Here is a 27,377-nt window from a genome sequence, read left to right on the forward strand (position 1 = left end):
TCACATAATGCGTCTCATCGGGTTGCTCTGCATTTCTTGGGTTCATTGCGTGGTCGTTGGCTTTGGACTTTGACTTTGATTCAGTTTGCATGGGAGAAAGCTTCGCGTTCAAACATCTTTCTTTAAGATAGGGGCTTTAATTTTATTTATTAAAAGGTGAAAAACGTGACGACAAGGTAACCTTAGTAGATTGATTGCACAAGCCTTTCAAAGCGTCTGATCTTCAAATTTAAGGTACACACTCTAGGAGTTGTGAACTAAGTGAGCCAGTATGAATGGGCTTAGCTAGCTCTACCGACAGGCGTTGCTAGTAAAAACAGGATGCTGGTGACATCCGATTCCGTTGTTTGGCTCCATTCTATCGCTTAGAGCGTTATAAGAGCACACCAAAGAACCGCGAATGCTGTCAAGCGTCCAGCTACAGAGAGGCCATTGCAGTAAACTTACAAGAGATGCAAAGCAATTCTTAAGAGGTGATGTACCTGTGTAATACTGTTTCTCGTCTTTTCCTGCTTCGTGCATCTTCTCCATGTACAGGTCGATGTAACTCTTCGTACGCCCGTTATTCTTTGTGTCCTCGTTCATCTCAATTAGTTCCCTAGAAATAGAAAAAGAAGCTACAGGAAAGCAAAAGTGGCCAGCTACAACATTTTGCATTATGGGAAGTTTATGAGAGCTTTGAATAAATACCCCTATTTGTAATCCAGTTAACATTTTGTGGAACTTAATTCAATTTCAGTTGACGATCTATCTTTCGATCAAGCCGTTTTCCCGCCAACTTGGGCGATATAATGGGTGGGTACGGAATGGAGCTGCTGTGCTAAAGGAACCGTGTCCGAAACCAACCGGCAGACCAAGCTGGGTGACTGCGTATGAAATAATTCTTGAGTTTTACGTGCTAAAACCACGATTTGATTATGAGGCACGCCGCAGTGGCAGACTCCGGATTAATTTTAACCACCAGGGAATCATAAACGTGCTCCCAATGCACGCGACACAGTCGTTTTTGCATTTCGCCCTCATCTAAATGCGGCCTCCGCGGCTGAGATTTGATCCCGCGACATGTTTAGCAGTGCAACACCATAGCCGCTAAGCCACCGACAGGTGGTGGGTCACTGCATATGTGTCACTGCGTATGGGCCGCTCTTCAATGAACCTTTTTCACGCTAACTTCGGTCACTAGGTTATGTGGCGCTGTTCAATGAAGATCGTTGACGCAAGCTCGGGTCTCTGGGTCATGTGCCACTGCGTACGTGCCCCTCCTAATGACAAAAAGAAAATTATTTAAACATTTGGAGGACGCCTAAACTTTGCCTTCAAGAGTGGAAAGCGATAGCCTTGAAAGATCCATGACTGCTTCTCACGCTTCCCGGAAACTGCAGCTTATGTAACCGTAATGTTTTCCGGGAAACTCTGGCGGCCAATTCTATCCACGAAGGCTAGCTTTCTGGTAGAAACGCGACCTCTAGCGGGTACCGATCCCAGAGGTAAGTGCACAAGCACGCCAAAAAAATATAAATTACATAATTGCCAGGTTTCTATTATTGTTTCGCCCTTATAATGTTTCAGTCTCAGATCATTTAACTTAAAAGGCATGTGCTGTCGGTGTTTTGTTTCATGACATTTGTTTGTGGGCGGTCATTATCAAGATTCTGAGGAATAGCTTTGCCAAGAATGTGGGACAAGGTATCAGCCACTTTAGTGATGGAATGTTCTGGCAATATAACCGGCATATACCCAATGTGATATAACAAGGCCTGGCATGTGCATATACCTAAATATATACGGAAATGTTATCTTGCGGGACGATCTTCTGAGACACGGGGACCTTAACGCTGTCGAGTTAAAACAACTCCAAATTTTCTATCAGTCTTCCCACCAATTTCGAACCAAAATGAATATACAATCATTGTTTACCGCTCAGCTAAAGTGGCGATATTTATTGAGGTCATGAGATAAACCTTTTGTAACTTGTGTCCCCTAAACATTATCATGTTCAGCTCTGCAATGAGCATCTAAACTCTACAAGTTATGCAAGGGCTTATCAAGAAAGCACATCATGGCTACGCACTGTAAATTTACTTTACTCTCAGCTTTTATTCATTTCTGGGGTTTTACATGCCACAACCACTTTTATTAATTTCGAATTGCAGAGCGCAGGGATTATCACTGACCACAATGTGACGCTGAACAGCTGCAGACTTCGCCCCTGCGTTGATTGATTTCTGGGGTATGAAAAGGTATAACATTTTCTAACGATATAATTAATTATAAAAGGCGTAAACTATCACTATAAGACAATAAGATAGCTGTATTGGTTTAGCTTTTTTGCAAATTTGTGGAGCAATTGTAACTGATGGCTGTGCCATTCAGGCAGAGTATTTCGAAACAAATTTTTTAAAGGAGACTAATAAGAATACAGATATTAGGAGTGCAATGCCGGCGGGCCCAATCCAACTCAACAGATTCGCTAAGGGGGCATAGCAATGGACATGCAAGCTCTCACATTAACATTTTTTGATGAGAAAGCTTCAAAAGGCTCATTGAGCGAAAAAGTCACAGGCCTGCGAGGCACACGCAGCACAGTCACAGCGCACGCTGGCAGAGCGGCTCAAGAGTAGCTTCAATTTGGGCACCACGCACAACTGGGTCTTCGCTGCAGTCTGTTCGCCTCGTTTTGACGAGAATAATCTGAACTGTACGCCCGGCGTCGACGGCGAGCTGAGGCTTGTAATGCCTGCACTGCAGTCTGCTGAGCCCGATCAAGCAGCTTACATGTCAGGCGCCCCGCATTTGCAGGCACCTTAACTAGATGGCACCACCACACTGGCGGAGGCTCGGCAGCTCGTGACACGTTGATTGCGTGCCTCGTCTGAATCGCATATCGTCGCTTGTGCCTGCGGACGCTCCGTTTGCAGGCATCTTACCTAGATGGCGCCACCATACTGGCGGAGGCACGAGTCGTCTCCCCCTGCGTGCTTGGGAGCGTTTTAAGGCATGTTTCCGCTGCCCGTTAGCAAGTGCTTGCGTATCTCAGTGGTAGAGTATCCGGCTCCCACGCAGCGGGCGCGGGTTCGATCCCGGCGGGAATCGGGTACGTTTTTCGCGTTTCCGGTGATAGCGGTTACGCGGCCGCCGGCGGCGGCATCATCGCGACCCGAAACGGCTATTGGAATGAGCGCATAAGAGCTTACTCTGTAAAAGCCGGCGTCTATCGTCTCGAGCAGCTACATGGCACATGAATTCCCATTGGCTGCGATGCCATGTCTCGAGGGCGCCTCACCGGAGCAGAGCAGGCTAACAGGCACCCCAGCGGCCGCGTTAACGCGCCAGGAGTTGCGTGAGGGGAGAATCCCTAGTTGTGCAGAACGTCGGTGGAATGTGGCGTTGGTATACCGCAGGCCAACGGTTACAAATAAAACAACGGAAACACGGTTAGTGCATGAAGGCGAGGATGATCTCATTTTGCTGTCGCAACAATGCCCGGATATTATCATAGGTTCTCGTTTGGTTCTCGTCTTGAGTGCCCGGATAACGGCTCTGGATTTTCGCTCAAGGTCTATTGGAGGTCGCCAACAAGGGGAGCCTTTCATGCTTAAAATGCGATATTCTCGGCTAGGCAGTCGATCAGGGAGTTAACAGTACTCTTCCATGCGCGGAACCTTCACCTAGCGTTGAGCGCGGCTAATGTTTGTTTCTTTCTTCTACAGCACTAGAACGCCGCCCTTAAGCTGTCTGCCTTAGTTTCTGCAACTGTCATCTCCTAGCTTCATATGTCTCGTCTGCAGGATGATCCCGCCAGTCATCCCCTGTTTGCATTTTTCTTCTGGCTGAACGTTTTGTCGCGTGAAAATAGTTAGACAATAACAACGCACCTTCTGGATGCGTGTCAGGTGGGAACATCGCTATTGGTTTATTAGTATATTGTCACGTAGTAGTGACAATGAAGAAAACAGCAGCAAAACTGAATGACGGTCACCGTTGAAAGATAAACAAGTACACGTGTCAATATCAAAAGAGTCAAATTTTTACTGAGATGGTTGCAAGTGACCATAAAGTGAGAGGTTTTTCACCTATGTTGCATTAAGGCATAATAATGAGCTACAGGAATTGAGATCCTAATCTTTGCAGCTGAGGGCATGTGCACTAATATTCTACGAGCCAATAAAAGCATGCAGTAACGCGTTAGCGCTCTCTGTAGAGATAGGATACTGCTAGAACACCACAAGTTGGCGACAGAAATATTACGGAAGAAAGCTTAGGTACTGAGTGGTTGAACTATTTGATCGCTCTACAGCAGTGTTCCTTTTATTTATTTTTATACAGATTGATACAGAGCCCATATGGGCATTATTGTAGGCGGAAGTACAGAGACAAGTACAATAAAAACACTTAAAACCCCTCCCGTACCAGGAACATGGGTGCACGAGAAGCTTGGTTGGTTCGTTTTTAGACGTTCGAGACGTTCACGGGCCCGCTGCCGCTACCGTTCCTTCAGCGCAGTCTGCTCTTCGGCAGTACGAACCAAACGCTGCCTCCCCATCTGACTGCTGGGCCTGAATTGGCGGGAAACGGCGGGGGCGAGGTGACCGAACAAGTTATCACACCCTTTCCCTCCTCCGGAGGAAGGGGACCTCTCTGATTGGCTGCGGTATGGCGCGATCGCGCGCGCCAGCTGTGGGCGCCACGTCTATACTTCTTTATGCATGTAAAACCACACTTTAAAGAACACCTGTAGTAATCCACAAGCTTGGAGCAGCCGGGGCTTCGAAGAAGAAGACTGCGTTCCAAACAGTCGCGCTTTGATGTCCTCCGCTAAAGAAATCACAGCATATCCACGGGGTGAATGATGATGAGTGGGCGAAGCTCCGGAGGGAATCATCGGATCTCCCGCTTAAGGGGACGCTAGCACAAACGCGTTAGAAACGTGCAGTACTCTCTAGAAAGGGGTTGCGGCCACAGCGTCTTACGCAGACATTTACACATGCCGGAACGTGCACCGCGTTTGCCGACGCCATCACATGACTGCTGAGAGAGTATACCCCCCGTATTCATAAACGCTCCTCGACTTGAAGATAGCGCCAACCTTTCCCTTTCCCTCAAGAACCACTTACACACTTGAACTTGACTTGCCACCGCCTTGGGCAGCGCGTTCGAAACGCGTTTAAGGTAAAGCAGAGAGGCCACAGCGTCTTACACCAGCTTCTTACACGGGCCGTAACGCGCTAGCACAAACGCGTTAGAAACGCGCTAGAAACGCGGCCTTTCGTTAATGTTGGGTATTTATTGCCATCGTGGTGCGTGTATCTATGTGCGCTTCAGTGGCGTACTGGTTAGCGCCGCGCGTTCGGAAGCGAGGGGTCCCTAGTTCGATTCCGCGCTACGGACACAACTTTCGGAATTTTTTTTCATAAAACGCCGGAAGCGTTCTCCGGAAGCCGGAAGCTGGCTTCTGGAACCGGAACCGGAACCGGAAGTGGAACCGGAAGCGGAAGTCGGCTTCCGGTTATACTATACGTATACATATATATGTATATATGGGTATACATACATATACGGACACACAACGCCATCTATTGAGCAATTCGTAAAACTAGACGTGGCTACCTACTACGACTGGGACGAACGGGTGCCGCTATAAGGAGCTTCGCCCCTAAAAGGATAAATCGGCCGCTCGCCGAGGCGCTGCCCTGGCTCAAGCCCGCAGTAATGACTATCGTATCGTCCTGCCTCGTCTCCCAACTGGTAAGCTCTTCACCGACTCTGTTTTTCTACATGCTGACCTAGCCGGACGCCCATATTGTGCTCAAGACTTTAGAGATGCTCTCCGGAAGATTATAGACTTCAGAGAAATAATCTCGATCGGGCAATTCCAGATGTCCCACGTCTGGATGGTGGCATGCAAATCGGCGTCTGCGAAGGCCAGATTAGTCGCCTGCGGTGAATATCTGGTTAAGTTTAGGAGATGCGTTGTGATTGATACAGACCCAGCGGAAGTAAAGATTAAGGTACTATGGCTTGCCGAACATTTCGAGGATGCGTACATACGCGAGGCACTACAGATATTCGGAAAAGAGCTGTCAATATCCAAGGAGAGCTTGAAAGTATCAGATATAGAAGAAATGCGATCTCTCAGTCGCGATTTTGGTTTGTCACTTGCTGATGGAGTCAGTGTCGCCGATATCCCACACTTATGGACAGTCTGTGGCATACAAAGTCTTTTATTCATTCCTGGAAGACCACCACTGTGCCTTCGCTGCCACAAAGTTGGTCACATTCGCCATGACTGTTGCACACCTAGGTTCGACGATTGCCGACGCTTTGGGCACACGACTGCAGACTGTGTAGTTACGTATGCTGACAAGATGCGACATCGCACAAGACCTTCAGAATGCGCACTGCAAGAACACATCATGGATATCACAGAGGTGCTAGATGCAACGGGAGATCTGCCGGCTGACACCAGCGAAGTACGGCCATCGGTCGGCGCAGAAGTTAGAGGAAGAGCATCGACTGAGGAGATCACAACAGCACAGTCGGAGCCTGTGGAAGAGGCAACAAAGGAAAGTGAGAAGCGAGAGACCGTTGAGGCAGTTAGCAGTGAACTCGCCAAAGAAGATATTCCAGTTGCAGAAACCACTACTGCTCAGCTACCCATCCAGTGCCCTACCCCTATGTACTATCCATCAACACTTTGCTGAAGCGCCGTGCCTCGACAACCTCCGTGTCGAGTGAAGAGAAGAGCGCGCCAAACGCTTCCAGCCAACTGCGTCACCTATGTTCACCCAAGCATAAGGAGAGGCACCGATGGTCAAGGTATAGAACGCCTGGTGTTGGTGGAGGAGAAGAATCTCCTTCGCAGCAATGACAAGAAACGGTGTGTAGGCTACATGGCACTCTCAAGGCAACTATCTTTCGCAACAGTTAATGTACGAGGGCTTCGGTGCCGACAGAAGCAGTTGCAGCTACGCCGACTGTTATTTAGCAAACGACTTGACTTTGTGCCCTTCAGGAGACAAAGATCGAAAGTGAAAAGGACACGGCAAGAGTATTACAGCCCTTTTAGATGCGAGAGCATCTTATGCTCGGGGCAGTGTCCGTTCTGCGGCGTCCGCACCCATACTGCGCATGCGCAACTCTACCTCATTCTCCTCTCCTATGCAGGTGTGCGCTCTCCTCCTCCCCTATCCCCATCTCCGCCACAGGTCATCATCATCATCAGCCTATTTTATTTGCACTGCAGGATGAAGGCCTCTCCCTGCCATCTCCAATTACCCCTGTCTTGCGCTCGCGTATTCCAACTTGCGCCTGCAAATTTCCTAACTCCATCATCCCAACTGGTTTTCTGCCGACCTCGACTGCGCTTCGCTTCTCTTGGTATCCATTCTGTAACTCTAATGGTCCACCGGTTATGCATCCTACGCAGGTGGTGTCGTGGAGCAGAGGTAGAATACCCGGCTTCAAATCTGAAGGTCGTAAGCTTGAATCCGACTCCAGTCCACTACATTTTCAGGCATGGAGTAGTGCCTGACACCACCAAGAAGAAAAAATTATTGCCGAGAGCTAGTGGGGCTATACTACTTCAGGTACAACCAAACTAGGAAGGCCCACTAAGCTTCATCAAAGTCACTCCCTCACCAGAACAGGAATTGGCCTCCCTGGTGCAGCATTCGGCCACTACTTCCTCATGAGTCCAACACTCAACCCAAGGCCCTCAGTCCCCAGTGGCTGCGGAGCACCTGACCAAGGCGGCGGTCAGACCTGCTACGCGGCAGAGGGGGCTAAAAATCTCTGGGTCTGGACAGGCCGCCAATGGAAACTGAACCTGGGAACGTTCAACACGCGCACCCTATCGAGTGAGGCTAGCTTAGCAGGACTATTTGAAGAATTATCAGGCATTGCCTGGGATATTCTTGGCCTTAGTGAGGTCCGAAGAACTGGTGAGGCTTACTTACACAGTGCTGACTAACGGCCACGTCCTCTGCTACGGAGGTCTTCCAGATAAGAGAGAATCCGGGGTGGGATATCTAGTCCATAACAACATCGCGGGCAACATTGATCAATTCTACAGCATTAATGAGAGGGTAGCATTCGTCGTAATAAAGCTGAATTGGAGGTACAAAATGAAGGTAGTACAAGCCTACGCCCCAACCTCTAGTCACGATGATGAAGAAATAGAACAGTTTTGAGAAGATGTTGAATTAGCAATGAGAAAGGTGCAAACTCAGTATACTGCAGTCATGGGCGACTTCAATGCAAAAGTGGGGAAAAAGCTGGATGGTGAGCAAGCAGCAATTTGGCAACTACGGCATCGATTCTAGGAATGCAAGAGGAGATGTTAGTAGTAGAATTCGCCGAAAGGAATGGGCTCCCAATAATGAATACCTTCTTCATTCAGGAAGCGCAGCAACAGGAAGTGGACCTGGAAAAGCCCTAATGGAGAAACAAGGAATGAATTAATTTCATACTCTCTGCCGATCCAAGCATAGTGCAGAATGTAGAAGTGTTAGGTGGTAAAGTGCAGTGACCATATGTTAGTGAGGTCTAGGATTTGTCTCAATTTGAAGAGAGAAAGAGCAAAATTAGTCAAGAGGAAACAGGCCGCCAACCTAGAGGCAGTAAGGGTAAAAGCAGACCAATTCAGGCTGGTGCTCGCAAACAAATATACAGCTTTAGAACAGGAAGGTAAAGACAACATAGAGGTAATGAATGAAACCGTAACTAGGTTGATCTCAGAAGCAGCAATTGAAGTGGGAGGTAAGGCACCAATGCAACCAGCAGGTAAGCTCTCCCAAGAAACAAAGGACCTAATAAAGAAACGACAAAACATGAAAATGTCCATCTCAAGAGATCCGATAGAATTCGCTGAACTGTCAAAACTGATCAACAAGAATAAAGTAAGGGATATTCGAAATTATAACGTGGGAAAGATTGAGGAAGCCGTAAAATGTGGACGCAGCATTAAATCAGTAAGAAGAAAGCTCGGCATAGGACAAGGCAAGATGTATGCACTGAAAGATAAGAATGGTAATATCATCATCAATTTCGATGACATAGTAAAAGCAGCTGAACAATTCTATAGGGACCTGTACAGTGCCCAAAACAGCCAAACTACTTTCATTCGAAATAGTGATGAACCGAATACAGAGGCTCCTTCTATAACTAGCGATGAAGTTAGAAGGGCCGTGAAAGACATGTCCAGCGAGAAAGCTGCTGGAGAAGATGGACTAACAGTAGATTTAATCAAAGACGGAGGAGATATCATGCTTCAAAAGCTTGCGGTCCGCCACTGCATATAACTGTCTCTCTCTCACTCACTCTCTAAGGATACGCCGGTAGGCGGCGAAAGTGTCGCGGCGCAGTATAAAGCGTGCTTCACTGTACTTCCGTCATTCTCTCTCTGCACAACGATCTGCGAAATGCCATGAACAATGTCAACGTCGGCGCTAGTTGCAGCGGCAGCACTACCGCCGCGGAGCAGAGGAAGGCTCGGGAAGCCGAACGTAAACGTCAACGTCCGCAAGCGGACCCCGAACTTCGGGCCAGGGAAGCCGAACGTAAACGTCAATGTCGGCAGGAAACTTCTACGGAAACAACACGGGCTCGGCACGCCGAAGTGGAACGTCAGCGTTATCAAGCCGACCCCAAACTCCGAGCTCGGAAAGTCGAAGCGCAACGGCGGCGTCGAGCGGCAGCTCCCAATCCCGAAGCGACGAAGCAACGCGAGTCTGTGGCCAGAGCAGCCACACGTTCGAGGCCATTACAATAACATTTCCCAAGATCACAAGCGTAGATGGTAGAGTACACCAAGACCTACAGACACGCGCCCTTCATACTCGCAGGGGACTTCAACGTAGACATACTGACAACCGATTGGCTCGTGCAGCACATGAAGGGCGTATACTCCTTGCGATGCATTTCCGAAGATCACAAACAACCCACCACCATCAGCGGAACCTCGTCTTCGCAAATTTCAAACTCGACCCTCTGCAGCAAGACCCATTGACGCTACACTTCACCGACCACAAAGCCATCGTCTTCAAGATACCGCGCGCACCGACGTTAGGAATCACGTACGATCTCTAAATAAAGACGCAACAACCCTGTACAAACGTATCCTCTCTTCTGAATACATTCTCTCACTCTATCTTTCATTGGGTTGTGTTGCCAAGTGAAACGAAATGGAAACTTGATGCGCACCCCCCGCGATGCTTTCGCATCCCACCATGGTTGCCCGTAGAGTGAGATGATGTGATTTTTTGTCCGATTACAATGTTTGTATGTCTCATGCAGTTAGGTTGTCGACAGGTTGTTTTTTGTTTCCGAGGAAGACCCTTCCATATACCGCCTTCACTTATAATGTAGACTCCGAAGGGCGGTGAATATGTTGATATTTTGTTGCGTAGCGCACCATGGCACACCGTTAACGTTTATGCATTCGATGATTCCGCAAAAAGAATTGCCTTATTTGAAAATATAGCTCCTTCATTGGATTGTGACCGTACCGTTGTTCTCTTAGGAGATTTCAACGGCGTGTGCGACTTGAATGACCGTTAATTACGTAACACCCATAGGGACAAAAGCAGTGAAGTGATATTTACCATCCCTGAAAATGCGGGCCTCATTGATGTAGGAGCATCGGGGCAAATATTTTGTTCATGTACGCACATTCAAGAAAGTTCACATTCTAGACTGGATCGTATATATATCTTTCGTCATCATTGATTTCTAGAAGTCTCCTATGCAAAACTCACCCCATTTCGTTCTCCGACAACTGCATGCTAATTACGCGACTAGGCGGAGACACTCGTGCTAATTTCCGGCCTCAGTGGGCACTCTGTAAGTTAAATTCATCTATAATTGGTGATAAAATGTTTACTGATCAGGTATTCTTCGGTCTGAAAAATTGCTTCTCTCTTGAGTTGCCACTATTGGCTGCATGGAAGCTTTTTAAGCAAGAAATCAGATCAGTTGCCATTGAACTTGGCACTATTAAGTCATATTACAAAAAATATGAAGAAAAGAAATTGTTGAAAATCTTTATAGCCTTTATGAGCTTTAATGTGAATCTCCTGGAACGTACGCTGTTCACAGTGCAAACTTGAAATGCGACTTGCAAATGTTTGACGCAGTACACTATAGAGGCTGCTCGCTATAGGGCGCGAGGGACGCGCCCTTTCACGGGGAGTGAACGCACGGCGAAGAAAAAACGCGCGTTCTGTGCCGTGCTCCCTTAAGGGCTGCAGAAGTAGACGTCTCTTTCCTCCTTTACAATCACCATATATGTAGAACAAACGCGCCTTCTTCCGACGCGCGAAAGGCCGTGGCGGGGAGGGGGGGGGAGGGGAGGGAAGGGAGGTGACGTTTAGCTGCGGCATCAAGTGCCTATGGGAGGGCTCTGCCTTCTCTACGAGCAGATGGTGACTCACCCACCAGTGGCGGTTCCCTCACCACCCCCAAACCACCGGCCACCGGAGGTCCACCTCTCCCTCGATGGGGCTACAAAGCGTGGGACACCTATGACCGCTCTGCAGCAGGCAGCATCCTGCAAACTCCAGGAACTGGAGGGTCGGCTGCAGGTGTTCACCGACGGTTCTGTGATGCCGGATGGGTCAGCAGCAGCGGCGTGCGTCATCCCTGCCAGAGCCATCAGCAGGCAATGCCGTCTGCCGTTCCCAGCGAGTTCGACAGCGGCGGAGCTGGCGGGGCTTCACCTGGCGGCTGACCTCCTGGCTGAGGACCCTCCTGCACGGCCGGTTGCTGTGCTATGCGACAGCAAACCGGCGCTGCAGTCCCTTTCCAACTGCCATCGAGCTGGACTGACGGGGTCCCTCTTGACCGCGAAGTTCTCGGCGCTCGCCTCCTCCGGAGTGTCCGTCTCCTTTCACTGGCTTCCCTCCCATGTGGGCATAGCTGGTAACGAGGAGGCGGACACCCTCGCTAAAGCTGCCCACCACCCAGGAGTCACATTCACTCGATCAGTGGCGGCTTCAGACTACTCGAGGCCACGACTGAAGCAGCTTCTACTGGCGATCCACCCCGACCCGAGGGTGGCAAATGGCAAGGGACCTAAGCTGCTCCCCGAGTCTGGCCTCACCAGGCGAGACAGAGCCACCCTGCTGCGACTCCGGACTGGCTGCATATGGACAGCAGCCAGGCTTCATGCCAAAGGCCGCAGCGCCTCCCCCTCGTGCCAATGATGCGGTGACCCCGAGACACTCGAACACCTCCTTTGCGCCTGTCCAGCCCTAGCACAGGAACGTTCGAAGGTCACCCGAGCCTATAGACTGCAGGGACTTCCTGCTGACTCACTGACCAACCTGCTGTTCCCATCCCGCTACCATCTCCCCGCACTACACAGCCTCGTGGAGTTCGTGGAGGCGAGTGGGATAGCAGCATACCGCTGAGCGTACCTGCCCTTGCCGGTCCCTGCCGCCTCTGCTGCCTACCCATGTGCGGACGAGCCCCCTGAACTATCTCTCTTCTCTTTTTCTTTACCTCCTACTCCCCCTATCCCCTACGACGCTGCGCCGTGCTCCCTTATGGGCTGCAGAATTAAGCGTCTCTTCCTTATGTATAATAAACACTTATATCAGAGGCTCCGGCAACAGTCACCAACGCCGTACGCATTTTGTGCGAACGCGGGCAAAACGCCGACGGCGTCGACAACAGTTCTGCGTGTTGCCGGTGCTGCTGCATGTCCAAGGTTATACACCTGTTAAAGCTACTATCATTACTCCGTATAGCTCTCTACAAACTTGCTATCGCAATTGATGCTTCGCCTTTCAGGTGAAACTGCGACAACGTTTTATTGCGATAGCAAATATATGGACACTCAAAAGCAGATTTCTGCCGTTGGCGTCGCCGTCGCCGTGAGGTTCCGTATGACGTCAATGGAGATGAAACGCTGTATGTGCGAGTGAAAGGGCGCGAGGGACGCGCGCGCGCTTTCACGGCGGAGAACAAACGCGCGTTCTGCTCTGTGCTCCCTTAAGGGCTGCAGAAGTAGGCGTCTCTTTCCTCCTCTGCAATCACCATATATGTAGAGCAAACGTGCCTTCTTCCGACGCACGAAAGGCCGTGGCGGGGGAGGGGGAGGGAAGGGAGGCGACGTTTAGCTGCGGCACCAAGTGCCTATTTATATCAGAGGCTCCGGCAACAGTCACCAACGCCGCACGCATTTTGAGCGAACGCGGGCAAAACGCCGACGGCGTCGACAACAGTTCTGCGTGTTGCCGGTGCTGCTGCATGTCCAAGTTTATACAGCTGATAAAGCTGCTATCATTACTCCGTATAGCTCTCTTGAAGTTTGCTATTGCAATTGATGCTTCACCTTTCAGGTGAAACTGCGACAACTTTTTTCCTCTTCCTTGGAATTGAGTTTACCATTGAGATTAGGTTAGGTGGGCAATTGTATTCTTGGACAATAAATTTACAATCCCATGGCAGGCTATCATGATCTGCAGCACCTGCAGAACCACGAAACGTATACGTTCATGGCGACCATTTCGGTGTCAGATCACCAGTCGAGATGTAGCAATGGGACGTCAATGAATGAAGAAAAAAGTTTGCAGATTTTGCATTTGCATCCCTGAGTATATGACAGTGCTATGCTATTTCGATTTCGTGCACCTCGCGATATATTTACTTATATGTTATGCCCCTAAAATGTTATGCCCGTACTTCAATCATCTTTATTTTAAGAATCCGCAGCGCAGTCGACTTCAATGGTGGCTGATACTTGAATCATCCATCTTTTAAGCCTGCGACAGTTAACCTACTTCGTTCAAAGTGTCTACCGGTACGACATAGCTTCTACTTTGGCATTTACTAATGGTTCACTCAAGAAACAAGGGTAATGGATGATATTAGTTGAGAAATCTTGAACGCCTAAGTGCTCATGTATACGGAAACTGGCTTTCGATGGTGATACCAATTCCCGAAAAAATTGCCTAATATCATTTCACTAGTCTTTCGAAGCCTAAGAGGCGAAAAGATAAGTGTGTCGCTTGAAAATAATGGATAAATACGGCAAAATACCTGACCACGGTGGTGAGTGTGGATATATTACGACGGCGGTTTGCGCTGATGGAGGTAGGCCAGAGGGGCTCGATCAGCCAACGTCGCAGCCAAGCAGCGCGGTGTTCAATGGGTGCAGCTGCGGTCTGTAGCCGGAAGCTAGAGAGAGCCTCCTGCAGCGGCGCGAACCGTGAATCGTCCAAATCGTAGCGGTATCCCAGCAGAATGCGGCAGATGGAGTTAATGTGGCTTCTTTGCGTGTACATGAAGCTTGCCACGGGATGGCCTTGGTGCGAAGCCAAAATGTCTGCTAGATGCCGGGCTTCGAACTGAAATATGGCAGTGAAAAATAGGCGAACCTGTTAGTTCTCTGGTAATAAATATGAATTGGGTCTACGTGTCCTCTATTAGAATAGCGAACAGCACATACGATAAGAAAGGGCATGGCACATGCTCCATAAACCAATAGCTTTCTATAAAACAGTGGGCGATATCTTGAAAACCAGTTATTATTACCGCCATCAGGGTATAGTCCGCGAATATGTTTTATTTTCTGCTTCGAGTTGTCATCTACGCTCTTCACAGTCTAATTCACAAAGAAAACAGGCGAATTTAGTACCATCTTGAATTTGATGCTGTTCCTGCTGTTCCGGGTAAGAGAACACGTATATTCGTCCTGCACTGTATCCCACTAGAGGTGCATTTTGGAACTATGCAACACAATGTCAGAGTTAAAAAAAAAGGAATACTTGACTGGTTTTCACATAGCTTTCCAGGTTGTCGCGAAACTAATTTTGCCATAGAACCAAACGATGTCTCTCAGCCTCAAGTTCATCCTAGTCCTTGCCAGCCGGGTTTGCGTTTGACTGCATGCAATGTGATGCTGACTTTGATTTTAGAGTGCGTACAGTCATCTCGCCAGAAAGCATGGAGGAAGCTTACTATTTTTAGGCGCTTATGAGCTTTGCCTGAAAACATGCCGTTAAAACAGAATACTTTTAGAAGATACACACCTGAAAACATTATCCACTAAACCTTGTTCGGTCTAAGGGAAATGTTGTGATCTACAAAACTTGAAATATAACTTTATAGAGAACCTAAGAAAACGTATTGACTTTAAATAAACAATTGTTTTTCAGGGTGCATGCAGTGATTACATGTGGGTGCGATAGACAACAACATGTACGGAGGATCACCACTACGCCAGTCTCAACACCAGCGCCAAGCAATATTATGACAGCACTGTGTGCGTGTCAGTTAAGTGCAGTAGCCAACGCACAGAAGCATGGAAATTAGAGAGCCAAGCTGAAATCAATTTTAACACAGTGCATAACATGTTATGCACTGCATTTACCACAGTGCATTTTAACACAGATGCATAACGTATCTTGCATTAACATGGTACATGTCATAACTTTTACAGGTCATGCACGATTACGACTACAATGACTCACAAATTAATGCGATGCAGAAAAGATGAACGAGCTGTTGCTGATACCATGCTCACACCAAAGCGTGTTACTACACGTGCTATGTTGTATGGCATTAGGCTTCAGCCACCTGCCTGATGCTGCTATGCTTTTAGTACTGGCACAACAGTACACGAAGCGAGCTTTGTGACAAAGGAGTAGCAGCCGTGGCTTGGGTGCAGTCCAGATGAGCTTATAGGAACGCTTGGTGGCACAGAGCTTCTCGAGACCAAGTGTTCCTACTCCGAATAGAGTGGGCGACAGGGCTTTCTCGAAGGCAAGCCGCTTGCCTATCTTACCGTGACAGAAGGAGAGGATTGCCAGCTAAAGCAGTCACATGCATACTACACACACGTACAAATAGCCCTGTATGTTCCAGGGCTACAAGTATGTAAACTTCTGATTTACACACCAAAGCAGCAACTCATCATTACAGTCTAGCGAAGTGAGGAGTTCTTGAGTAATGCTGTGATACAGCTTGAATGCTTTTACTTTATTCACCTTCTGCCAACGTTAGTAGCTCGTATATAACTTCAAAGTTTCACCTGGTGCAGTTATGCACATTTGGTTCACAGTGTAAACGAGTCACAATTATGCCACGTGGCAATTCCTCATGCAAGACCACATTCCATTGTGAAAGTTTTTTTTTCGTTACTTTCAGCCAAAGCAAGAAACAGAGATTGTTTCAGTATTTCATTTGGCAACCTTCAACATTTGTTACAAGTAATGTACATGAAATAAATGTATGGTTTATAGATGATATGAAACAGCAGATATGCTAAATGCTGTTCAGAAAACAAGAAGTTTCAACGAACTACAATACGTAATCCTTTCAACAAGTGAAAGTGTATGCTGTACACTTACAGATGTGAAGAAAAACATATGATAGTGTGGGTTCCAATGAGAAATGTGGCACATGTGTTTCTAAGGTATTAATTGCTGTAGTTTTTTCAATATTGTCTAGCAAGGTGTGAACTGCCGCCGCCTAAGGTGACAGGGATGGATAACATTGCATTTATGGACAGTACTGTAGAGCTCCAGTTTCCTCTTTGTTCATCTTATCGTACTCACTGTTGCCTGCCTTTCAGAGTTTGTGTCTGATTGGATGTTTGCACATTTTATTTCTCCTTCTTTCATCTCTTATGATATATTAAATGGCATTCGTTCTCTTTTACAGACGACCTGTGTTTGGAACAAACTGACAGAACATTTGGTAAACACAAATTATCTCGCCTGATTGCAGTGCTTTTAATTCGGGCTTGATGTTCGTGCCAAAGACACAAGCACGATTGTAATTGCATCAAAATGTCTTACTGCTGTGACATGCAATACCATTCCGTATTGTAATATTGTTTGTTACGACATTGTATTGCAACACCTGATTTTGCAGTATGCATTTTATGTTCTCATGGTAGTGTTGTACAGATTACACAACCAGTGTTACTCACTCCTATCTAGACCCTGTAAGGGGCTGACAGCATGTTCAAATAAATAAATATTAAATATGCGCTATCATGTCAAGCCTTTCACACAGGTAGACCTCTCTAGCTATCATTAATCTTTCTCTCAACAGCACGCACATGTCTTCATATACTGATTGATTATGCAGTTTCCTTGAAATGCATTTTTGGAAGATATAAGTTATGTCAACGATGGGTGAGCTATGTTGTATACATAACATAACATGACAGTGAGTGTGCAAGAGGGTGTTACCCTCTTGTACACTCGCTGCCATGTTTGCGCACTCACTCAATTAGTAATTAGTAAGTGCAAGTAATTTCCCCTATGTAATTGTCCTTGGTGTCATTGTGTGTTGGCTTCTTATGATATGATTAATAAAGATCAGGCCCCTCGGTTCCCTTTCTCCTCGTTCATTACATAACGAGGGCTTGAATCCAGCAACATTGATGCCTTCAGGTAGCATATGTGGGTTTATTGGCCAGTTGCCTTCACCCAAAAAGATCACGTACTCGTGCCGCCTGCGGCAGAAAGGATGTTCGACATCCGCCGCCTAGGTTTGTGAGTGGTGGCGCTGGCTAACAAGCCCAGGTTAGTTCTAGTTGTAAGTCATAAATGCCCCAGAAAGTTAATGGCAAAATGGCGCCGTGGTAGCTCAATGGTGAGAGCATCACACGCGTATTGCGAAGACGGGGGTTCGTTGCCCACATGCGGCCATTAATTTATCGTTTCTTTAATTCAATTTGTAAGTACAAGTAATTTCCCCTATGCTGTCCTTGGTGTCATTGTTTGTTGGCTTCTTATGATAATATATATATATATATATATATATATATATAAGAGAGACTATTTTTAGCGGTTGTAAATCGTTCACGTGCTCTTCTGACGTCAAATATCAAACAGGAATAGTATTGGTAATGCCACCTTCATACATTATCTCCTCATAGATAATTCGAAAATTGATCTCAATGTAGTGCCGCAAACCTGTATGTATTGACGCATGATCTTGCTCCCGAGTCCAAGCTTCGCCAATGTTCGCATGACAAAGTCCCGGTTTTGTTTCCATTGTTCTCCATTTAAGCCCGAAAATCCTGTGAAATAAAGACAAGACAATTTAGGAGTCAATCCGAAGTCAGTATACTTTATTTTAATTCTACAAAAATCTGTTACACATGCACGCCACATTAGAATGTCGTAAACATGTAATTTCTTAGCAGGATTAATTCCTGTTCGAATGCGCCCATAGGTAATAGTTCGATTAACGCGAACTCTAGACTCTTATATTGTTTATATATTATTAACAGCGGACCAGTTTAAGCTTGGCAAAATTGCGATGTGTGACGCTAAAACTGCTTAAGGCAGGAGGAGCCACTTCGCTCGCGAGCATAGCGTGCTATGCTCGCGAGAGAGGAGTCTGGACATTGACGTCATAGCTGCGCTGAGCACTTGTTCAGCAGAGTCATGTGACCGCGCTAATGAAAGCATGCGCGCGGAGGCGCCCGGCCATTTCTCCGCTCTACCGAGATATGGCACGTGTTCAACAGAGTCTCGTGACCGCGCGGCGGCGCCCGGGTATTTCTCCACTCACACCGAGATATGGCTCGACCTAAGCGCACCTTGACGCCGGAAGAAGAGGCTGCCCGACGAGAGAAGCGCCTTCAAGCCACGCGGGAAAGGAATCGCCGTGTTCGTGCCGATCCAGCCTACCTCGCCAACAAAGCCGCCGATATGCGACGTTGCCGAGCCGATCCGGAATACCGAAAACACGAGAATCAAGCCAAGCGTCAACGTCGCGAAAGTGACCCCGGCCTCCGATAAACTAGTTGCTAAGGAAGGTCGCCAAGCTATGCTATTTCTTCAGACTTGGCACCGCTAGTGTTAAGCTGGCCTCATTTTTTTCGTGTAGTTTGAGGTTAACAGTGGATGAGAAATGAAACCATGAGGCTGCTGCGTAAGTTTCCACACGTGGTAAGTTAAGTTTATTTGTTTGAACACTAACTCCAACCTAGGGCATTTCTTTTTTGCGCACTATCGATCAGTTGAAGCCTGAATTTTCCTGTGAATCCGTTGTTTCCTGTAAGTTCAGTGGTGTTTTACACTGGTCAATCTGGACAGGCCACTCAAATTTTGGATTGAGCACTCGACTTTCATCAATCCGAATCTGTCCACACAGCGGTCATGGCATAGGCGCTGATTTAGCACAACAGCAGCATGAACACGACCGAGTGATAGCTTACGCCAGCCGTCTTCTTTCAAGATCCGAGCACAACTACTCCATCACCGAGAGGGAATGTATCGCTCTTGTCTGGGCCGTCGCAAAATTTCGACCCCACCTCTATGGCCGACAGTTGTCGGTTGTCTCTGGCCACCATGCACTATGTTGGCTTTCATCCCTGAAAAATCCAATGGGCCGCCTCGGTCGCTGGGCTTTGCGACTGCAATAGTACTTCTATTCCGTCATCTACAAGTCTGGGCGATTACATCAGGATGCGGACTGTCTATCCCGTCACTCGGTGGACCCACCTGACTGTGACTCCGGCGACACTACAACAGCCTGTGTCATGCCGATCTTGAACCTAACTCATATTGGAGGCGAACAAAGGCGTGATGTCGCACTGCAACAACTTATTACACGGCTGGAGTCTTCACCTTGAGAGTCCGACCTCCGCATGGTTTTACTCCGGGTGGAATACTGTACCGTCGCAGTATGTTCCCTGACGGCCCCGAGCTCCTGCTTGTTATTCCGGAACAGCTGCGGCCGTCCGTCATTGCACAACTTCATGACGTACCCATGGCGGGCCACCTCGGCGTTGCCCGTACATACGACCGCTCGCCCCGCCGATTTTACTGGCCCGGCATGTATCGGTCGGTGGGCCAGTATGTTGCTTCGTGCGATCTCTGCCAACGCCAAAAGAAGCCCACCATTTCCCCTAGTGGTCCCCTTCAACCCCTCGACACCCCGTATGCGCCTTCGTTCCGCGTCTGTGTCAACTTGTTTGGCCCTTTCCCAGTGTCTTACTTACAGAACAAATGGATCGCCGTCGCAACAGATTACGCCACACGGTACGCGATCACGCGCGCCCTCCCTACAAATTGTGCAACTGACGTCACAGACTTTTTGTTGCGCGATGTTATACTTCATCACGGTGCCCCTAAACAACTACTTACGGACAGAGGTCCGCAGTTCTCTCAAAAGTAATCGCCGACATTCTTACATCCTGCGCTATCCGGCACAAGCTCACCACCGCTTATCATCCCCAGACTGACGGCCTCGAAGAACGCTTAAATCGCATGCTCACGGACATGTTGTCGATGTACGTGTCCTCGGATCACCGCGATTGGGACGTTAACGTTCCATTCGTGACGTTCGCCTACAATTCATCACGCCACGATGTCACCGGCTTCTCTCCATTTTATTTGCCCTTCGCCGTTATCCAGTTTTACCCTGCTGCCTCTGATACATCTGCCACCACTGAGTATGTTCATGACGCCATTGCTCGAGCTGATCACGCCCGTCAGCTTGCTCGGCACCGATTAGCCACATCGCAAGCAAGACAGAAAGCTTTATACGACAGGCATTACCGGCTCAACCATTTTCCGCCAGGTTCCCTCGTTCTCCTCTAGGCTCCAACGCGCCGAGTCTGACTCTCAGAAAAACTTCTGTCGCCTTACACAGGCCCTTATCGTGTTCTTCGACAAGTCACCGACCTCACCTATGAAATTGCACCCCTACAAACCCTGACATCGTCGACTCACCGCCCACATAGTGAAATTGTGCACGTTGTACGGCTCAAACCGTACTCTGTCCGCGGACCTTAGCCATCGTCCCCTTCTTACTTGCCTCTCATGACCTTGAACCGCACTTAGTCGGTGCTCCTGCCGCTAGGGGATTGTGTCACTGGACCGTTACCCAAGCGCGCGCACGAGGACGTAGCGAAAGGGATACGATGAAGGCGCGCCTCGGCTCGTGAGTGGATTTCGCCATATTGCCTGTTGAACGCGTATATATATATATATGCTTCTGTAAATACGTATTTTACCTCTCGCTTTCCGTGTTACAATATAGCATAGAAAACTCGCATAACATAATAATAGAATGGTGCTGGCCGAACGTTGGTTTATCTGAATGGAAACGTTAGTACGCCTCCAACAGTGCTCAAATTGCTTCTTTACGAAACATTTGCACACCTCTAGCAGCGATGTAATTGGAATACAAATCTTCTATTTTGGATCCTAACCACGACTATTTACAGAATACTCTTGAACTGATTCCGAACGGTTTTGATTCCAATTTCTGCAATCAGCCTCCACGATTGGTCAAAACATTTTCGGGCCGCTCCCAACTTCGCCTTTCTGTCACGCGATGGAACGAAAACCACGATAGCACCATCTGATATAACGTTTACAGACTGATTATGCATGATTAAACCGAACAAAAGAAAAATAATCATTCCTGATTCGATGCCTTTTCACCATTAGCCCTCTGCTATTGGTCCAATGTTCTCTGGCTACGCCCACTTCGCCTGTCTGTCACGCGAACTCATAAAACCGCGAAAACTCACCACGTCAAAGTGACGTGTGCGCGAACAAAAACGCATTATTATGCCGAACAAAACAATTTTTTTTTCTGAATAGTCACAGACTGCCCTATTCCTAAAGGAATAGAAGGTGGCTGTCCGCCGATTACTCAGACCCTCGCTGCTCGCACCTGCCGGTGAGCATGTATTTATTTGCGCATGATAAACCTCTGGCAGTAAAACGTTATCGAGCCCTTTAGGCATGCATACGACATCACTCTGCCAACTCTTCCTTGCTGAGGGTCTGTTTTAGCGGCATTCTTATCCTTCCGTTGCACGCCGCCGCGATTTTCGACCAGCCACTGCAAGCTAAGTAAGGTGAAGCGGACCAATCAGAGAAGCCGGCACCACCCTCTTCATGCGGTTATCTATTTTCACTTTGCTGGGTCGGCCCTATCGAAACCTTATCCAGTAGAGCGTGCTCCTCGCCTCTTGTCAGCCAATTAGATAAGAACCGCTGAGTGTAGACAATGTTATTGGTTTTGAAAGCGAACAAAGGTGACCTCCTATAAACGAGGAGAGTGTTTGATTGGATTGTTCAGACAACGCTGCGGGTCACCGCCCGTTTCTTGCGTCGGTGATTACGTAAATTTGACGTCAGGAGTTTGGAATCAAAGCAGTTTGGAATCATTTTACGTTATAGAGCCCCAGAATAATGCAACTCGTTTTATCGTAGCTAACTATTAATGTACCGTCATTCGCCTAGCATAGCATATGCGGTTTATTATTGTTGCCTTTATCACAATGTAGAAAGTTTTTTTTTTATGCATATATGATAAGGACTTCTACCAACATTTTTTACACGCTGAACTCGTCCCTGTGCCTAGACACGATTTATCAGGCGTTGACCACAATAATAAAGTTGAGTGTGCACCCTGTCGCACAAATATTGTTTCTTTCATCACATGTCACGAGACTGGAACCACCTACCCGGGACCTTTTGTTCTATCACTAATGATCGCTTCTTCTGACAATCGTTTTAGCGTTATTTCGTTGCAGTTCGTTGCACCACATGACCTTGTCTCCTTTTGCTTTTATGGTGCCCGTTTTTTCAATTCTTTTTGGTTTTGGATAAGCTTTTTGTATTACTTATCATCCTCGAACCCTTATTTTTATTGCCAAACTTGCCGTATTTTTGCTTTTGCTGTTCAAAAATCTGTTAACCATTCCCCTCTATCATAATTTTATGCTTGAGGTTATATGAAGTCAAGCAATGAAAAGGTATTTTTGCTTTTGCTGTTAAAGAATCTGTTAACCATTCCCCTCTACCATAATTTTACGCGTGAGGTTATATGAAGTCAACAAATGAAAAGGTAGTGTAAGCAAAAAGGGGTGATGTACGACAGTAGTGCCATGGGTACCCCCTTTCTACGCAAGAAATAAAACAAATAATTTCACATATACTGAACAGTTAATACTCGTGCGCTTGTCGCAGTCTCCCCACATTCTATAAACACAACTGAATCAGATCATAAAGCCGTCAAAAGAGATTTTGCAATACTGCTATACCACTAGAATGCTCACCCAACCATGTGATCTATTTCAGTAGACGTTGTTCTATTGTTTATCGAAATAAAAAGTATTCTTTTTTTTTGTTGACCGTTGGTCAACGGGTGTTGTTTCCGTTTCAATTCCACAATAAAGAAAGCGAATAATTTTACCACTAATTGATTAAGTACTGTCATATGTATTATGTCTCAGTCACTCGGAGCTCTTCACAATTCATAAGGTTGCTTAGATAATGAAAGGATCTCAAAGAGTTGGGAATGCATGATCAATGCTGGCATCTCGAATAATTATGACACCATTCTCATACTACTACTAGTTACTGGTATATGGGTGCTAGGTACGCTCTGATTTTGATGGCGGCCTACATTGGCAGCTTACATGTGTTTTTCGTATGCATAAAGCGTCCCACATTCGCCAAGGCGTACAGAAAACTGCGATAATTCGCTATGATGACCTTTGCCTTTTGGTACTTCTGCCGAAGGGCCTCGGCAATACTACCAAAATACAGTTCCAGGAAAAATAACGTAGTGGTAAAAAAGTCACTATCCTACCATTTCCGTTGATTAAGAAAAATGGCGATTCATTTATAAATTTTGTCGTTCCCTGCACAACTATACCCTAATATTGCTGTGCAAACCCTACAACTGTTAAGTGAAGAATAAAAAAATCAAGCACCATTCCCGGCACCTAGAGTGCAGCCATTTTAGCAGTATACAAAATGTTTGTTATTGACAAACGATCTGTTTAATATGTCTCAAATTGCGCCGAAAACCCAGCGGTTACCCTTTTTTTATCATGTGTGCAAGTTTCAGTCACTGTACTCGTATAGCGATTATTTAGACAAGCTATTCGCGTTCTCTGCGCTGTTTCTTGTTTCTTTTCTTTTCTGCCAGTGATGGGCCAGACCTGTTAGGGTAGAGCTGAGACCCCACTTGGCTGGGCGGTCCTGAAGCACGGGCCTGGATAAAATCTCCTTGATCTCCTTGTTGTCACTCAGGATAACGATGTCCACCGAACCTTGTTTGAGTCTTCGCACCATATGTGCAGAGCAAAGGAAGACACGATGAGCGAAAACAAGAACACTGAGGAGTCCCTTTAGCTACGCCTAAGACACTTGAGGCGAAAGCCTTAGTCATGCTCATGACTATGATTTCGACCATCAACGTTTAGCCTTTTCCTTCACTTTGTACCGCATCCGAACCCATTCGATTGGGTTTTCAATAGTTAATCTTTTTTCGCTGAGTCATTGTCATTTTCGCTGAGTCATTGTCATTTTCGCTGAGTCATGCTCATGTCTATGACTTCTACCATCATCTTCAGTGTTCCCTTCACTTACTGCTAACGTCCGACTCTATCCCAGTGGTTTTCGACTGTTCATCTTTTTTTCGCTCAGTCATTCTCATTTTTTCTGAGTCATGGTCATGACTATGATTTCTATCACAATAATTTAGTTTTTCTTTCACTTAGTTCCCCCGTCCGAACCCATTTCAGTGCTTTTTGAGTATTATTTTTTTGCTGAGTCATTATCATTTTTGCTGAGTCATGATCATGTCCATGACTTCTACCATCATCCTTTACTGTTTCCTTCAGTTAGTACCCACGTCAGAACCCATTTCAGTGGCTTTTGAGTGCTAACGTTTTTTCGCTGAGTCATTGCCATTTATGTTGTCATGCTCATGACTATCATTTCTACCATCATCCTTTAGTGTTCCCTTCACTTAGTGCTCACGTCCTGACCCATTCCAGTGGTGTTTGAGTGTTAATCTTTTTTCGCTGAGTCAATGTCGTTTTTTGCTGAGTCATGGCCATTATTGTGTCATTATTGTATTCTACTATCATTATCGTTACTATCATAACCATACATGCACCCATTACTATAATAAATTCTCCATTCTTTGCCACATTGGGGGCTTATTGAACCATTTTTCCGATTTGTAATGTTCATTATTTTAAATAAATATCATGATCAGTTATCGTCATTTTTATTCCCAATGAAATTGCCTATCGATTGATACATATTGTTATGGTGTTTGAAATGATCTTATTGAGTTACCGAGTTCTTGTACATATTTTTTGCCAATTTTTTGGCCAAATTCGTGCTCCAATTTTTGAAGGTCACCTCAAAACGAGACATATAAGGTTTTCGCCTTAATATCTACTGTAAATTAGTAAATAATTTCCGCCTTCTTACTCAGTACGCGTTTGTCACTGCTTGAAGTGAGGAAATACTGTCACCGTGAATTGTAAGAGGTGTCAAGGTGTTTATTGACAGGATTGAGAGGTCGAACTCGGTGCGGCAGTCAGAACCCTGCGAGCAGTCAGGACAAGCCCCGTGCGAAACAGTGCTGGTGATGCGCCTGACTGACCGGCACTTCGTCGTATTTCATACACCGGAGATGCACCTGGCTAACCGGCACTTCTTCTTCCTTACAGAGGGTCCAAGGGATAAGATACGTTGTAGACCAGAAAGCTGTATTTTTTTCGGAGAGGAGGGGGGGGAGCCCGCAGACTGAAAAATGTAGCAGTGCCGCCCGAAAGGCGAAGCATCGATTGCGATAGCGGCTTAGTGGACAACTATACAATTTAAGGATAGTATATAGTTTTATCGGCTGTATAAAGTTCTAAACATAGGCGCACTAACTAAATTAACAAGCATGGTGTCACGCGCTCACAAGCAAACATGAACGCATCTCACTTGATGACCGCGGAAACTTGCTGTCAAAACGCTGAAGTCAGCGCAGCAGCAGCAGCAGCAGCAGCAGCGAGCGCATTGAGCTTCGTACCGGCGCTCGCATAAACGCGATCTTAGCCACGAAAACACAGGGAGGGAAGACTCTGCCCCTACCGCAGATCGCTTTCAAGATACAGCCGCGCTGGCCGGCGCTCGCGGCACAGAAATTGCCCCCCTCCCATCCCCCCACAGCCTTCCGGCCCGGCGGGAGCGCGCGGCGGCAGTAAAGCGCGGCCCCTCCTCCTCCCTGCCCTCCCTCCGGAGCGTTGTGCGTGACTGGAAGGCTGCGCGCTTCCTTCCCGCTTCCCGCCCTTGTGCGCACGAGCCGCGATTGCCAGCTTACCGTCGCATTCTTTCACTCGCACACACAGCGTACGGCGCGCGGGGACGATTTAATAGCCCGTGGAACTTATACGGAACCTCACGGCGACGGCGACGGCTATGACAAAAATTCGCCTACAGTGTCCAAATAATTGCTGTCGCAATAATAACAGGACCTGTATGTACAATGCTCTGGGTCAAATTGTTCGGCAGAGAAAACTCCAGGATATACTGACGAATGACACATTAGAGAAAGCAACCGACCGTTCGTTCGCTATAAGTGCCCAGGCATACGGCCTTAAACTTAAATGAGTCAGTGCTTGCACAAGCGGAGGCTTCTGTTAAAGACCCGTTTCTGAGTATGTCAAGACCTTCGGCGTGCATTACTGGTGTAAAATTTAATTGTTAGCGAGAAGCCTGCGAAATGATGTATTCCACACAACGGTGAAATTTAGCACCTCTGCTTCCCCAGCATGTGGTGTTCCACAAGAAAGCTTGATGTTAAATTTGCAAGACTGGCGTTTGTTGTTACTTATGCTTAAACATGCTGGCTGTGCCGAAATCGAGAGTAGACGTAAGCACGAAATGGCTACCGACAAAGCAGATTGGTTGGAGATGATACTAGTCACAATCTTAAAATTGGTATAGTGCACGTTCGCAAGCGCACACCCCACCACACCACACTACACAACAATCGGCGGCGCGCCGGACGCTGCCAGCCTGGTCACGCAACGAGGCGTCATCTTTCGAAAGAGTCGGCACAAAACCCACGCCGCGGAACTCGGGGACCGCTGGCGTTGAAAAGAGCACAGGCAACCCTGTTTCAGCGACAAAAGATGCCAATTAAGCGTTCGGTGCCCTGTATCTGCATTTTGAACCTCGCTATTGAAAATGAGAAATCAAACTTCAGTGTACTAGAAGTTACAGCATTAATGACATTTGAACAAACATTAGGCAGAACTCGGAAGCAATATTATTTAAAACTTGTTTGTGCTGTAACTAGCGCATGTAATGCGGTCCTGTACAAAGGGTTGAGGGCCAGAGACCGCTTTTTATTTACTTTTGAGTGGTGGCCCGGATGACCTCGTTTTGTTCTAGCAACGATGCCCTGATGTTCTCGTTTGAGTACCCGGATAACGGCTCGGGCTATTGGTTCAAGGTCACTTGAAGGTCGCCGACAACGGGAGCTAAAAGCATTTCATGCTTAATATCTCTTCCCATAGGTCTCGTTTGGCTTCTTGCTGTGAATGTAATAGTTGCTCTGAATCTGAAGCCCAGAAATTGTTTTATCGA

General features: G+C 47.1%; 1 protein-coding gene across 1 annotated transcript in view; it reads right to left on the bottom strand.

The window, feature by feature from the left end:
- The window catches only part of LOC125944739 (cytochrome P450 2J2-like), a 287,966-nt gene that overhangs the window by 14,479 nt on the left and 246,110 nt on the right, over window positions 1–27,377 (bottom strand). Inside the window, exons 3-6 of the mRNA XM_049665844.1 lie at window positions 23,939–24,060; window positions 17,931–18,037; window positions 14,041–14,348; window positions 483–598 (exon numbers count right to left, since the gene is read on the bottom strand). Coding sequence (XP_049521801.1) covers window positions 483–598; window positions 14,041–14,348; window positions 17,931–17,987 — 481 coding nt within the window. The 5' untranslated portion in view covers window positions 17,988–18,037; window positions 23,939–24,060. The remainder of the gene's footprint in view (window positions 1–482; window positions 599–14,040; window positions 14,349–17,930; window positions 18,038–23,938; window positions 24,061–27,377) is intronic.

The sequence above is a fragment of the Dermacentor silvarum genome, chromosome 4 (assembly GCF_013339745.2).
Source record: "Dermacentor silvarum isolate Dsil-2018 chromosome 4, BIME_Dsil_1.4, whole genome shotgun sequence".
Lineage (NCBI taxonomy): Eukaryota > Metazoa > Arthropoda > Arachnida > Ixodida > Ixodidae > Dermacentor > Dermacentor silvarum.